The sequence below is a fragment of the Rattus norvegicus genome, chromosome 16 (genome assembly GCF_036323735.1).
Source record: "Rattus norvegicus strain BN/NHsdMcwi chromosome 16, GRCr8, whole genome shotgun sequence".
Lineage (NCBI taxonomy): Eukaryota > Metazoa > Chordata > Mammalia > Rodentia > Muridae > Rattus > Rattus norvegicus.
In genome coordinates, this window is record NC_086034.1 from 29478362 (window position 1) to 29493272 (window position 14911).

General features: G+C 45.4%; 1 protein-coding gene and 1 pseudogene across 1 annotated transcript; both read left to right on the top strand.

Annotated features, from left to right (window-relative positions):
• The first annotated feature begins 1142 nt into the window (after window positions 1–1142).
• Window positions 1143–2536, top strand: Trim60-ps1 (tripartite motif-containing 60, pseudogene 1; annotated as a pseudogene).
• An 8366-nt stretch (window positions 2537–10902) lies between these two features.
• Window positions 10903–12515, top strand: Trim60 (tripartite motif containing 60). The gene is given in 7 exon segments (XM_008771198.4): window positions 10903–11149; window positions 11152–11363; window positions 11365–11432; window positions 11434–11680; window positions 11682–12060; window positions 12063–12107; window positions 12110–12515. Coding segments are annotated over 7 exon segments (1410 nt in total). The 3' UTR covers window positions 12322–12515.
• Window positions 12516–14911: the final 2396 nt, after the last annotated feature.

Here is a 14911-nt window from a genome sequence, read left to right on the forward strand (position 1 = left end):
CACACTCCACGGTCCCTGGGTTCTGGAAGAAGTCCTTACAGATAGGACAGTGAGCCTCTGCTTGGAGATCTGCCAGCCCTGCAGCAAGGTCCATTGAGACTTGAACAAAGGATGTGGGAGAGAACACCCTGCTTCTGAAAGGCCTGATCGCCAAGAAATGGATTTATAGGTGGTCCTAAGCCAACCTGTGGGTGCTGGGAACTGAACCATGGTTCTCAGCAAGAAGAATCAGTGCCCTAACCACTGAGCCACTTCACCAGCTTATGTTGCTGATTTTGCTTTTGCTTTTGCTTTGGCTTTGATTTTGATGTTTGATTTTGAGGTTTTCTTTGTGTAGCCTCAGCTATCCTAGAACTAGCTCTGTAGACCAGGCTGGCCTCAAACTCACAGAGATCCTCCTGCCTCTGCCTCCCCAGGGCTGGTACTAAAGGCGTGCGGGCACCATCACTTCCCAGTATACATGTTGCTGGTTTTGTTTTATAGCTGATTTATGAGTTAAATCTGTGCAGTAGAAATGCCCTGTATTTCCCTGTATCGAAATTCCTTTAATCTCTAACTTTGCCCAATGATTTTTGCACTCATAGTTTTTATCGACGTTTCATTCAGTGCATGTGGAATGTGTGTGCTCTCGAACAAGTATGTGCACATAGGCATCACCATGGAGGCAAGTTGCAAGAGTTGGTTCCTTCTATGATGTGGGTCTCAGGGGCTGAACTTGAGCCCATCTGCATAGGGTTCTTATGTGGGTGCTTTAATACACGGGCGGTCACAAAGTCTGCTGTTTAAACTCCTGTCTCTTACCTCATCCATAGGAAGGACTTAGTTCCTTGGAGGTGAGGCGTCTTTCTTGAACAAGAAAACTTTGCTTGACTTCAGGTCACTGAGCTGAGAAAGCAACAGCCTAGTTGACATGTTCTGACATACAGTAGGCTGTGGGTGCTGCACCCTGCCAGCTGACTCTGGTGCTAAGGTACACAGGTCTCAGCAAACTTTTAAAGGCCACCATCAACAAGGCACTGAAGCTCAAAGCTGGTCAGTCTTCCAGCGCTAAGGGAGGACTGGTGCTTGCTGGTTTTGAGCTGCAGAGAGTCTGGCCTTCCAGAAGCAGGGTGTCCTCGTCCACAACCTTTATTCAGGGCTCAATGGAGCTTGCTGCAGGGCTGGCCAATCTCCAAGCAGAGGCCTACTGTCCATCTGTAAGAACTACTTCAAGAACCCAGTGACCATGGAATGTGGGCATGAAGTCTGTCCTTCCTACATCATTGTGTTCTGGAAGGATCTAAAGGGTGGTTTCCCCTGCCTTTCTTGTCACTTGAACCAACAAGGAAGGAATTGTTGAGCAATCAGCCACCAGGTGAGTTGACGGGCGTTACCATGGTGCCCCCCCCCCAAAAAAAAGAGCAGTAGGGAATGGCAGGAAGGGAAGCTTTCAAGTGGGGAGCCACAGCAGGCTTCCTGTCTGCTGCACAGCTTCCCCCCAAGTCACCTTGTTGTGCCCATGGAGAACGCCTCCCTCTGCCATAGGAAACAAATCGACTTTTCCGTTCAGCTGTGGAGGGAGATGGTGGAGTCAGTCCAGAAAGTAATTGCCACACAGGGGAGGAGATCACTAGAACTGAGAAAAAGAGCAGAACACAGAAGAGAAGAAATGAAGTCTCAATGTGAACAGTAGAGATGGTTTCCCCAGGATGAACAAGAGAAGATTCTTGAGCAGTTACAAAGCAGAGAGATGAATGGGTTAGCCAAACTTAAAAAAAAAAAACAAAAAACAAAAAACCTAGCGAAATTACCAGGTCACGCTTCTTAATTAAAGCATCTGTTAAAAAGGATAAAGAACAAGGGTGTAGTCAGACCTGGCATTGCTGGCAAGTGTTACAGATTTGTATGAGAGATACAAACACTCGGGATGGCCTGAGATTGCCTCAGTAAAACAGAGAGGATATGACTACAAGTTGCCTCTACAGTATTCTGACTTAGACAGAATTATCAAGCAATTTCAAGGTGATGGAATTCTGGATCCTGAAACAGCAAATAGACTTAGTCTCAAAGGATAAAAAAGCTGATCAATATGGGACTAGGGGATGGTATCCTATAGCACACGAAGATTTCGCTGTTACCCTGCCATTCTGGGCTCTGAGGGAGATAGCTTAGACAGACAATACTGGGACGTCAATGCGGAACACAAGTTTGAATGGCTCCTGGGGGTCTGTAGAGAGCCTTTTCCTGGGCATGGAAATGATGAACGGCTCTCAGTGCAGGATGGATTATGGGGAGTTGGGCTAAACGATTTGGCAAATTATGTTGCATTAGGCCATGAGAAAAACCAATCTTCTGTCCAAAGTAGCACCTAATAGGATTGGGAATTTTTTAGAGTCTGAAATGCATGAGTTCTGTTTTACACTTTGAGTGTTAAGTCCCTTCTGCACAGGCTTAGCGACTGTCCCAGTGGCACATGTTGGCCTTTGTTCTACACTGGCTAACACTGGCTATGGCTACCTATCCTCTGAAGCTCTGCACAGTTGCAGATCCTGAGTGACAACAAGACAGAACAACCAGTAGATAGAGTGGGCGGGACAGGGTGAGCGGTGGGGAGGGTGAGCAGAGGATAGAGCGGTGAGGGTTTTTGTTTTGCTTTCCTTGTTTTGCAGTTTTCACTGTAACAACCACGATTGTTATTGTGTTTTTAATCTGCATCAGGAGTAGCCTGTTTGATGAAACAATGTCCAATAATGACACAGAGGCACACATCATTAGAAATAAAAATAAAACCTTAAGTGGTTTTGCTTTTGTTTTTAACATAAAAAGAAAAACCTTTACCAATGGTAAGCATGTATACTCTTTTATGTCATCACTTCGTATTTCTTTTTTTTTTTTTTTTTTTTTTTGGTTCTTTTTTTCGGAGCTGGGGACCGAACCCAGGGCCTTGCGCTTCCTAGGCAAGCGCTCTACCACTGAGCTAAATCCCCAGCCCCCACTTCGTATTTCTTAAAGGTGTTGATGTGTAGTCCAGGCTGGTGCAGAACTTGGGTGTAGAGAGCGGCGCGGCGAAACAAAGATGGCGCCGACATCCAGCCTTGTCTGGATATAAACGACTTACTGCGCATGTGCAGGCTTGTCCCCTTGCTAGGGCTCCCTCTAGTGGTGAACAGCGGTACTGCACATGTGCAGTTTATGCACCAGGTGTTAGTTGACCGTTAATATGCTAATGAGGTGATTCATTCTCCGCCAATCCCTGGAGGACAAGTAGTGGGGTATTCCAAGCCCCACCAATCCCTGAGAGATAATTAGCATACTGTTGGCTATATAAGCCGAGCGATTTTGCTGCTCAGGGTCCCTGTTCAAGAGAGCTGTAACACTAAGAAGAGCTGTAACACTGAGAAGAGCTGTAACACAGTAAAGGCTTGCTCGCAGAAGAATCCTGTTGCCGCGCGTCGTTCTTGCTGGCGGGACATTGGGCGCGCGACACTTGGGGTCCCCCTGTGTTTCTTCCAGGCACTGTATTTAGAGGTTCATGCTGGCATTTGAAGGAAGGAACTTCCAGCACTCACTGGTTTGCCTCAGTGTTTCTCACCAAAATGATATGCACCCAGTTCTGGGTGGGTTCGTTCTTTCTTTCTTTCTTCCTTTCTTTCTTTCTTTCTTTCTTTCTTTCTTTCTTTCTTTTTTCTTCCTTCCTTCCTTCCTCCCTCCCTCCTTTCTTCCTTCTTTCCTTCTTTTCTTTCTTCTATTTTTTGAGCTATCACTGTGTGGAGTAGGCTGGCCTTGAGCATACCGAGCCTCTCCAGACTACTACCCAGTTTTCTGCAGTGCTGGGGATGGAGTTAGTGGTCTGTTTTATTGACTGCACTATGGACAAAAGGGAGCTCACACACCACTCACCTCTCTCTCTCTCCATATATATATATATATATATATATATATATATATATATATATATATATATATATATTCTCTTACAGGTAGGAACTTTGCAGTGCCAACTACTCGAGGAGCTAAAGGAGTATGGAAGGGTGAATGGTAGCCAGGGTGACAGCAAGCCAACAAAGGAATCTGTTGAAGTTGAGCATTGGTGGCACATCCCTGTCATCTCAGTACTTAAGAGGCTGGGGCTACATGGTCTCCAAACTCTTACACCCCTAAAAGACAAAAAGCTGTTGTGATAACAACCCATACTGTAGCATGGATAAGGTCTTACCTAGCATGGATAAGGTCTCAGGCTTAATTCTCAGCACCACAAAATATCTCTCCAAGAGTGGACTTCAAACACCCTGCTTTAGTTCTGAAGGCTGTTTGATGGTATAATGGCAGTGCCCAAGAAAGCCAGAAGAGAGCTTTAGCTCCACTGGGAATGGAGTTAAAGGCATTTTAAGCTACTTTGTGCAGCTGGTAGTTTCCCAAATCTTCTGGAAGAGCAACCAATGTTCTCTTTTCTGTTTTGCTTTTGTTTTGGATTTTTGTTTTTTGTTTGTTTGTTTTTAAGACTGACCTGGAACTTAGAGATTGGATGTTACCACCTGAAGCACTGTCTTTATAAATACATACATACATACATACATACATACATACATACATACATACAAACATACCTGGAAACTTAAGGCTGGAGAGATGGCTCCAGTGTTAAGAACACTGGTGACTCTTATAGAAAACCAATATCTGTTACCAGCACCCCATGGTGGCTCAAGACCATCTGAAACTTAAGTCCCAGGGATGCATGTTTTAATTCAACTGGGCACAACGGACAGAGTGAGGCCCCAGAGCCAGTAGTGTCTGCTCACTGAACCCCAGTCCTGGGCACAGTGGAGAACTATGGAGTGTTCCCCAGAGCTCAGACTTAGGACATCTCAGAACTACAGGCTGAGACCAAAATACACACACCTTCAAGGAATTGGTCCACTGGGCATGCCTGAGCCTGGTTCTGTTCTAGTACCTCAGAATAAGGTGACACTTCTCTGGGCCAGCTGGACATATAGCATCATCTTGGGTTGGTGGCATCTCTGACAGAAGCTCCTGGCTTTCCAACCTGAAACCTAGGTGTTAGGTCTCCTTCAAGCCCACGATACTGAGGCTGCAAGAGATCAGTGAGCCTCACGCCGGAGCCAGAGGGCTCTGAGAGCTTCACCTTTCAGCCCAACTGCACCAGCAGTTCGGCCCACAGGTATTCTTTTGTCTTTCATTTTCTATTGTTTACCATCAGCTCTTACATATACATCTCAGGGTGACTTTCCTTTGGTTTATTGTTCAGGACGTTTTAGGTCTGTTTCTGTTTCTTCATTTAATTCATGTAAAGCATTCTTTACCTTCAGTCGAATCTCATATACCCTCTCCCTCTTAGTCCTGTCTTTTCCCTTTCATCCTTTCCCCTCCCCCTTGACTTAACTACAGCCTTCCATGACTTTAACGATCTTTTAAAATCCACAGCCACCAACAATGTCTCACCTTTCCCTTCTTAGCTACGTTACCCACATCTGACAGTTTCTTTTATTTTCTTCAGTCGATCTAATACTTAATCAGTACCCTTCCTCATCCTATATCCTTCCTATGTCAATTCTGGAGATCCAAGGAGAAAGACCCAAATCATCATGGCTAAATTAAATAAAGCAAGCAATTGGTTAAAGCAAGCTTTTTTATTTCTGTACACAAGCTGTCTCTCTCTAAAAGTGAGGTTGCAGAGGTCAGCATTGAAGATGAAGAAGACAAGGTTTTTATAGCTCAGGGGTAGGGGTTTTCCAAATGGAGGAACTGGAAGGCAAAATAGGAGGAGTTACAGCAGCAGGACATAAACATAACAAGTTAGTCATAAGGACCTCCTGAAACAAAGGCATGATTGCAAGGTAGTCATATGAGGTAGTCATGCAAGGTGGTCATAACAAGGTGGTCATAACAAGGTGGTCATGACAAGGTGGTCATAGCAAGGTGGTCATAGCAAGGTGGTCATGACAAGGTGGTCATAGCAAGGTGGTCATAGCAAGGTGGTCATGAGAAGGTAGTCATAACAAGGTGGTCATAGCAAGGTGGTCATAGCAAGGTGGTCATAGCAAGGTGGCCATGACAAGGTGGTCATGACAAGATGGTCATGCAAGGTGGTCATAACAAGTTGGTCATAGCAAGGTGGTCATGACAAGGTGGTCATAGCAAGGTGGTCATAGCAAGGTGGTCATGAGAAGGTAGTCATAACAAGGTGGTCATGACAAGGTAGTCATAGCAAGGTGGTCATAGCAAGGTGGTCATAGCAAGGTGGCCATGACAAGGTGGTCATGACAAGATGGTCATGCAAGGTGGTCATAACAAGTTGGTCATAATAAGTGGTCCTGACAGGATAGTCTTAACAACCTTTTAAAACAAAGGTAGAGTTGCAAAATGGTTTTGAAACAAAGACACAGTTGCCATGTCCTGGAACGGGCAATACAGAAGCATTTGTAGTTAAGGTTCCAGGTGGGGCATAGACCAGTCTTGGAGAAACAGAGGTTTAATCATAAATGGGAATGAACCTGGTTTGTCTTTAGTATAAGGTAACTTTTAAACCTGAGATGGAGTCAGGCTGGCTCTTTACCTACTCCTAATCTCATTGACTAAACTCAGTACACTCTACACTATGCTTGCTTGTTTACTCTCCAACAGTGTTAGAAGTCTAAGGGGCTACTGTTATTAGTTGGTGAGCAGGACAATTCTACGATGGTAAAACCAAATACCTACAGCTGCTCTCCTAGTTAAGATTCCACTCAAGGAATAATCAAGAACTTACTCCAGGTACCAGAGCTTCTGGTCTGAGTAATTATTTTTCCCACTACACATTCAATATACATTCACGTCTCGTCTGAACATTAAAAATATTTCAACTGAAAGAATAAACATGCGCTATCATGTTTGAGTCACTCTATTATTATTATTTTTGAGATAGTGTCTTGCCATGTAACTCCAGTTGGTCTTGATCTCTGACCTGTAGCTGAGGCAAATCTCGAACTCATCCAGATCCACCTGTCTCTGCCTCAGGAAGGATGGGATTCAGGGCGTGCACACCCACTCCAGCCACTGTCATTTTCTATGAGTTTTGCCTGGATCCTTGGATTTGGGTATTGGTGAGAGGTTCTGGAATCACTTCTTGAAGCGCCCTTCATACCACTATATATGGCTCTCACAACTAGAAGTGTCTTCTCAAGTCTTTGTGGAAGACGGAATTCTTACTTCCATAGCTGGCACCAAGCAGAAATAACTGCTTTTCACTAGCGCTAGGATGTAATGTTGTTCATGGCTCTGACTCTGCAAACTCCAGCTCATTACAGAACTTCAGTTTCCCTTTAAAACATCCAATCACAGAGCTTAGTGCCACGAAACACACTTGTAGTCTCAACCAAGAGGATCTTGAGTTCAAGACCAGCCTAGGCGATGTAGAGAGAGCCTATCTCAAAAACAAATGAAAAAGGGTGCTTAGACACCTCTGAGAGTTAGAATGGAGCCCAGCTCTTTGCCTCACTGTCCTTTTAAAATTATTTCTTGTTAAATTGACCTACTTGCCTGTGTCTGTTCACCAGGGCCACATCCTGCTTGTGGAGGTCAGAAGACAACTTACACTGTTTCCCCTGGGCCCTGGGGATCCAACTCATCAGGTTTGGCAGGCAGCACCTTACCCACTGAACTAACTTGCTTTGTCCTTACTGTCTTTTTTTTAAGGATTTTTTTTTCAGTCATGTGTATAAGTGAGTGCAAGTGCCCATGGAGGCCATGAGAGGGTGTTGGGTCCCCAGGAACTGGAGTTACAAGCAGCTGTGAGCCACCTGTGTGGGTTCCAGGAACCAAACCTGTGTCCTCTGCGAGAGTAGTAAGTGTTCTTAACCACTGAGCTCTCCCTCCTGCGCCAGTGTTTGGTTTATTTTATTTTATTTTATTTGCATGTGGACATGCAAATGCCCTCCTGGGGTCAGAGGACAGCCGGGAAGGGGCAGTTCCAACCTTCCATTTTGTTGGTGACACTGTCTCATTGCCACTGAGTAACCTGGTCAACGAACCGCCTCCTATACCAGTTAGCAATCAAGAAAGTGCCCAGACCAACTCCTTAACGAAGACGCCTTCTTCCTAGTTTTCTTTCCGCCGTCTAAGCCCAGTTCTGAAACTGACAGCCATTAACAATGGAGCCTCTCCTTTTTGGACGTGAGGCTCTGCCATGTTCTCTACACTTTAAGAGCTTCTAGCTGGCATCCTGTGCTATCTGTTTTGGATAAGAGTCGGCAGTTCTCAATCCAGAAGTGTGTCAGAGGCTCCGTCTGATTGTTAAAATTCGGACTGTGGACATGGCTCAGTCCATAGCCCCTACAGCTGCAGGCCCAGCTGCTACCGGCTTGATTCTTTTTTTTTTTTAAATTGATGTTTTATTTATTTAGATTTTATTGTGTTTATGTGTATCCATATGAGTGTATGCAGATGCTCCAGGAGTTCAGAAGAGGATGTTAGATTCCTAAGACCCTGAGTTAGAGATATTTTGGAGGTACATGTCATGAGCGTGAGAAATTGACTTCTGGTTCCTCTGGAAGAGCAGCCAACACTCTTAGCAGTTCTTGATCTTCCTGACTGAGTAGCAAATACGCTTAGACACTGGGCCATCTCTCCAGCCCTAAGTGTTTGTGGTTAATTAGCATGTAGAAATGCATACTATAATTTATAGTTTGCAATATGACACTTCAAATTCAATATGTAATGATCGGATCTGCATAAGGCATGTCTGGTGGGAGGGTGTTTTGCTTTGTTTTTGTTTGCTTTTTGTTTTTTTTTGTTTGTTTTTTTCCTGCTAGGGATTAAAACCAGAGCTTCACACCTTCAAGGCCATGACCCTTGGAGGTCAGAGAAGCTTGTTGAATCCCCTGGAACTGGAGTTACAGACGGCTAGAGATCGCCATGCAGGTGCCCGAGCTACAGAATTATTTCAAGGCCAGTCTAACCTGCCTAACTTTTGAAAAACGTTGTTATCATATTTGTGCACACCATGATACTTGCAGAAGTCAAAAGACATTTTTTTTGCCTTTGTTAATGCAAATAAGGACCTCATCATCAACGCAGAGACAGGAAGATTCTCTGAGTTCCAGGCCAGCCAAGATACTAAGCAGAGAACACTGTCTCAAAAATAAAACCAACTAGAAAGGGTGCGTTAAATTGGAGAGGATGGGGCAGCAAAATGGCTCAGGGAGTAAGGGTGCTTGCAGCCACGCCATACACAGGACCAACTGAATTCAGTCCCCAAGACCCACTTGAAGCTGTAAGGAGAGGCTCTACAGAGCAGTCTTTCCAGCCCCACAAGGACCATGATGCACACACACGTGTTCCCACACATTTCACAAGGACACAATAATAAAGTAATTTGGCTTTGGTTTTGTACAAGCTGGCCTTGAACTCATTATGAGTAATTCAGACGGACCATAAACTTTCATCTTCCTGCCTGAGCCTCCCGAGGAGTTGGAATCTGACCTGCTGGCCTGCGTGCAGATCCGCGAGTGATCGTGTCTTTTTTTTTTTTCCTTTTCTTTTTTTCGGAGCTGGGGACCGAACCCAGGGCCTTGCGCTTGCTAGGCAAGCGCTCTACCACTGAGCTAAATCCCCAACCCCGATCGTGTCTTTTTTTTTTTTTTTTTTTTTTTTTTTTTCTTTTCTTTTTTTCCGGAGCTGGGGACCGCCGATCGTGTCTTAATTAACTGACTTATAATTAATTTTGAGAGCAGGCTGGCCTCCGGCTCCCAGAGATCCACCTGCCTCAGCCTCCCAAGTGGTGGGATTAAAGGCGTGCACCACCATATCCGACTGATTCTGTCCCCCCCCCCCTTAAAAGTTGCTCTAGAGTCTAAAGAGACCAGACAAGGTACAATCTGTGCCCCGACGCTTTCTGCACTTAGTTATGCTCCCATCAGCCCTTTCTATGCTCCCCCAACACACACCACCCCAGTTTACCTGTGGGAGGCACACGGGCAGCTCTACAGAAATGCTGAGCCCAGCACTGAGCACACGGACCAATTGCTGGGATTACAGGTGCTTACCCAGTGTGTGCTATACAGAGTCAAGTCCAGAGCTCGGCACATGCTAAGTAAACGCTAACTCACTGAGCTGCAACCCTGGCCTTGATTTTTTTTTTTTAAATATAGACTTTTTTTTAATGTGATGAGAAGGAAAGTAAAGAGACCAAGAGCATGGGTGTAGTTTTCACAGTTGCTTAATGCTTCTATATTGTCTGTTTACACACATGTACACGCGTGATGTGTTTGGGTATTTGAGCCACAATGTGAATTTGGAGTTTCTAGGCTGACTATGGAGTTGGTTTCCTTCTCTTACTTTGGTTTTTGTATGTGCGTTTGTGGACTCAGAGCTCACACATGGCTGCCAGAGAACAACTTAGAGATTGGTTCTTTCTGTCGTGTGGTTCTGTGGAAAGGACTCAGGTCACCGTGGTTGGCCTCAGGCACCTTGACCCTCTGAGCCACCTTGCTGGCTCTCCTCTATCTCTGAATGCTTCGTTGAGCTCAATGACTTGAAACTCCAGCTTCAGGGGATCTGACACCTCTGGCTTCCCTAGGTATTTGCACTAATGTTTGCCTTCCTACATGTAGACACACACACAACCAAAAATTATAAAAATAGATTGAAAAAGAGTTATTTCTCATCCACAGGAATTCTAGGTGTATTACAACCCTGCCTGCTTTCTGAACCCAAGCTCATGGCCTATACTGTGAGACAGTTACAAGCTCTGAACTCTGCTCTTCATCTCATCTAAGTTAAGGCACTTTGGTTGGATGTCAGTGCACACTATCAGAGTGTCAGGCCAGTGACACCTACAAGGACTCGGAATGACACAGTTCACAGTCTTGAGCTCCTGGGAGGCAGGCCCTGCCAAGGACCTTCTCCATCTACTTTCCTCCCAGGCCAATGGACTTCAGAACTCTAGAAAACTTGCAGGACAAGTGTGACTGTTCCATTTGCCTGGATTTCTTAGAAGACCCAGGGACCACTAGATGTGGGCACAACCGTCGTGCCTGCCTCAGTTTGTTCTAGAGTGATCTGAAACACATCTTCCCCTGCTCTGTCTGCCAAGCTGGCTTCCCACAGAGAAGCTTGAGCAGAAAGCACCAGCATGGTCACGTGATGGAAATCGTTAGCCTCTTGCAGAAGAGACAGGCAAGAGGCAGGAAGAGCACACGATGTGTCAGAAGCATGATCAGCCTCTGGTCCAGCTCTGCGTGAAGGATCTAGATATTTTATGTACCCAGTGTAGCCTCTCTGTTGAACACCAGGGCCATTACACCTGCCCCATTAAGAAAGCTGGCTCTTACCACAGAAGAATTCTAGAGGGGGCCATTGAAACTTTGAAGTGCAAGGTGAAAGGAGTCAAAAGAAGAAGAAGACCTAGCTCTGGGGTGCAGAAGAGTTCTTGAAGTGAGGGAGGAGACAGAATATAAAAGAAATAAGTTGTGAATTTGGGCCAATCAATCTGTTCCTGAAAAATGAGTATGAAGTGAATGTAAATGAGATACACATTGAGGAGCTTGTGGGTTTATCAGAACTGAATGAATATCTCAACAATCTGTCAGACCACGTTTCCACAGCAAAAGATCTGTTGAAGGAAGCAGAGGCCATACATGAAGGGTCAGATGTCACACTCCTGACAAGCACTCTGAGAGCCTACCACAGGCTGCAAAACCTTAGATACCCCCAAACTGTAGTCATTCAGGTCAAAGCACTATGGCCTCAGCCTCCCGCCACAGTATTCTGGCTTGGACAGAATCATTAAGTGATTTCAAACAGGTATGACTTGTGGTCTTGACATAGCACACCCTCAGCTCGTTACTTCTGAGGATAGAAAGTCTGTGCTTTATAAAGAAGCAAGGCAACATGTGTGTGCTGGCCCTCGGAAATTTCACCTCTGGGCTGCTCTCCTGGGGTGTGAAGGATTCCATTCGGGTTGACTGTACTGGGGAGTAAAAGTGGGAGACAAGCCCAGGTGGGCACTGGGTGTGTGTCAAGCCTGCTTTTCTGGGGACTTGAGCAATCAGCCTTTGGTTGCCGAGGGCCTCTGGGCAATTGGGAGGTAACTGAGAGTACCTATGTCACCTGTGGGCCTTCAAGAACTGAATTCTGCCAGTGGTGCGGCCCAGCAAGATTGGCAGCTTTTTGGATTATGAATTGGGTGAGCTCTCCTTCTACAATATGAATGACAGATCTCTTCTCTACACTTTCGGGAATTCTTTAACCAGCACTCTTTGGCCTTATTTCTCTACAGGAACAGATTCTGAATCTCTCGAAATCTTAACCCACCCCACACCAGACACAGGGTCTTACTTAGGATAATTTAGCCAGCACATTTAAGCTAGTGATTAAGCAAACAAACAAACAACAAAATCCACCACCCACAAAACACCCAAGTCTTTTAAATTTAAGCACTGAAAACCGGACTGCATTTTTAACTATTGCTTTCAGTAACTCTAAGAAACAGGATAGTGTGACACACACCTGTCCCATCCTAGCACCTGAGAGATGTGGGTACCAAGAGTAAGACAGTCAATATGAGACCCCCGGATGGCAGCTGAGGTTGTCCTCTAGCCTCTTCCTGCACACACATGTAAGTGCACATCGTCTCCTGCCATACACAATAAGAATGCAGGTCAGAGAACAGAGTATTGGGGAAGAGGCACTGAATAGACCAGTTAGGGCAAGAAAACAGTGACTTAAGGGAGAGCTGCTGCCGCCGCCGCCCCATTTGGGAGACAAACTAAAGATGGAGTGGTTTGACCCATGTGGGATGGAGATTTTATTCATTGAAGTAGCCACTGTGTGTTAAGATAGGAGAACGCATGCACTGTGTGAAGGATTAGCGACTGAGAAGATGGGTTAGAACAGCCAATAAGAGGTAGGGCGTAGTCACAGGTAGAACACATGACTGCCTTATGCCCGGATCCAGATGTCAGTACTGGGTTGGAAAATCAAACACAAGCCTTTTGTTAGGCTAGGTGGCATCCCAGCATTCAAGACGCTATGCATAACAACAGACCCTACCTAGCACAAGGAGAAAGGGAGGACCAATCCCTGAGGCTGTCCTCTACCCTGAACATGTGCCCTGTAGCATCCTCACACACATGAACACGCACATGTCATATATGCACGCCAACAATTTTAAAAAGAGAAAAGTGAGGTCTCTAGCCACCTACCTCAGATGATCTTATCTTGAAAAAAAGGAAGTAAGAACATTGGACAACTAAGTCAACTTTATTACTTCTGTGAAACTGACAGGTGCATGGCTGGTCTCGTATTGGCCTGTAGCTGCACAGTTAGATTGGAGTGGCTAGCTAATGAGTCCTGGGTATTCTGTCACCGACTTCTGAGCATTGGGAAGACAGATGCATGCTGCAGTACCTAGAATTTTTCCATGGGCTTGTGGTAGGATCGTGTTCTGGTTCTAATGCTTTCAAGGTAAGCTCTTTGACAACTGGGCCATCTCTTAAATGGCTTATCCCTTATGCTGTGCAGCGGTGCCGGCCTTAATCCCAGTGCTTCCAAAACTGGGGTACAATGATTGTAGCTTACAGAACAGTCTGGGCTCTATAATGACATCCTATAAAATACAATACATACAATAAAATAAAAGCCTGTGCTCCCAGCACTCATGGAGGTAGAGCTAATGTTGAAGACTCTCCTCAGACACATAGCCAGTTCTAGGTTAGCCTAGGCTACAAGAGACCCAGGCTCCAAAAAAAAAAAAAAAAAAAAAAAAAAAAAAAAAAAAAAAAAAAAAAAAAAGCAAAAATCAAAACAAACAAACAAACAAACAAAAACCCCAAACTCACATGTAGTTGTTGGGATAAATATTTTGATTCTGCAGTTTGTGACTGAGATATGGCAGAAAGTACTGGTAATTCCTATTCCTTTCAAATTGGTGGTAGCCTCCAACGACGTAGGTCTAGCTGTACTCACATGAACCCTTCATGTTTCTGTATATGTGTAAGACGTTGGTGGGAGAAACAAATTCATTAAGACCAACATGCCGGGTGTGGTGGCGCACACCTTTGATCCCAGTACCAGGGAGGCAGAGGCAGGTGGATCTCTATGTCAGAAGCCAGCCTGGTCTACATAGAGAGTTCCAGGCTAGCCTGAGACAAAGTGAGACCATGTCTCAAAAACTAAAAATAAATTTCATAAAGTGACCAACATGCCAGATTCTTGTTCTCCTTCCACATTTACTTCATAGGCGAAACTGAGAGAACTGTATTTGGCAGAAGCAGATGGGTTGGGTGTGGTGCCCCACACCTAATCCCAGCATGCAGGAGACAGAGGCAGGGGAATTGCTCCAAGTTCTAGGGTAGTTAGGCTCTAACTCTACCCTAGGTTGGGGTACATGGAAGAGCCTGTCTGAAAACGAGTTTATTCAGGCAGCTCTCACTTCATGAACTGGGACCCGCGCTTGACATGTTTTAGGCTATCTGTCCTCACCAGAAGGTCAACTTAGGCTTTTCCGTGTGAATTACCTCTGGGTGCCTTTTGGCCCTCTGCATTTTTATTTGTGTGTATGCATGTTCACCGGTGTGCACACATGCAAAAGTCTGGCATGGGTGTGCAAAGCTCAAAAAACGTGTTAGATCCTCTGGAGCTGTAATTATAGGTGATTGTGAGACTCCAGACCGGAACCCTTTTGAAAGAGCAGCAAGCACTCTTAAACCACTGAACCATCCCCCCTCTATAATTAACATCCCAACTGCTGCCCCTTCTCCCAGTCACCCTCACACAGTTCCTCCTCCCTCCCCCTCACCTCTGAGAGTGTGCTCTCTACCCCCAGTATCCCCTTACCCTGGTGCATCAAGTCTGCAGGATTAGGCACATCCTCTCCCACTGAGACCAGACAAGGCAGCCCTCTGTTACATATGTTTTGTGATGGGGGATAGGGTGG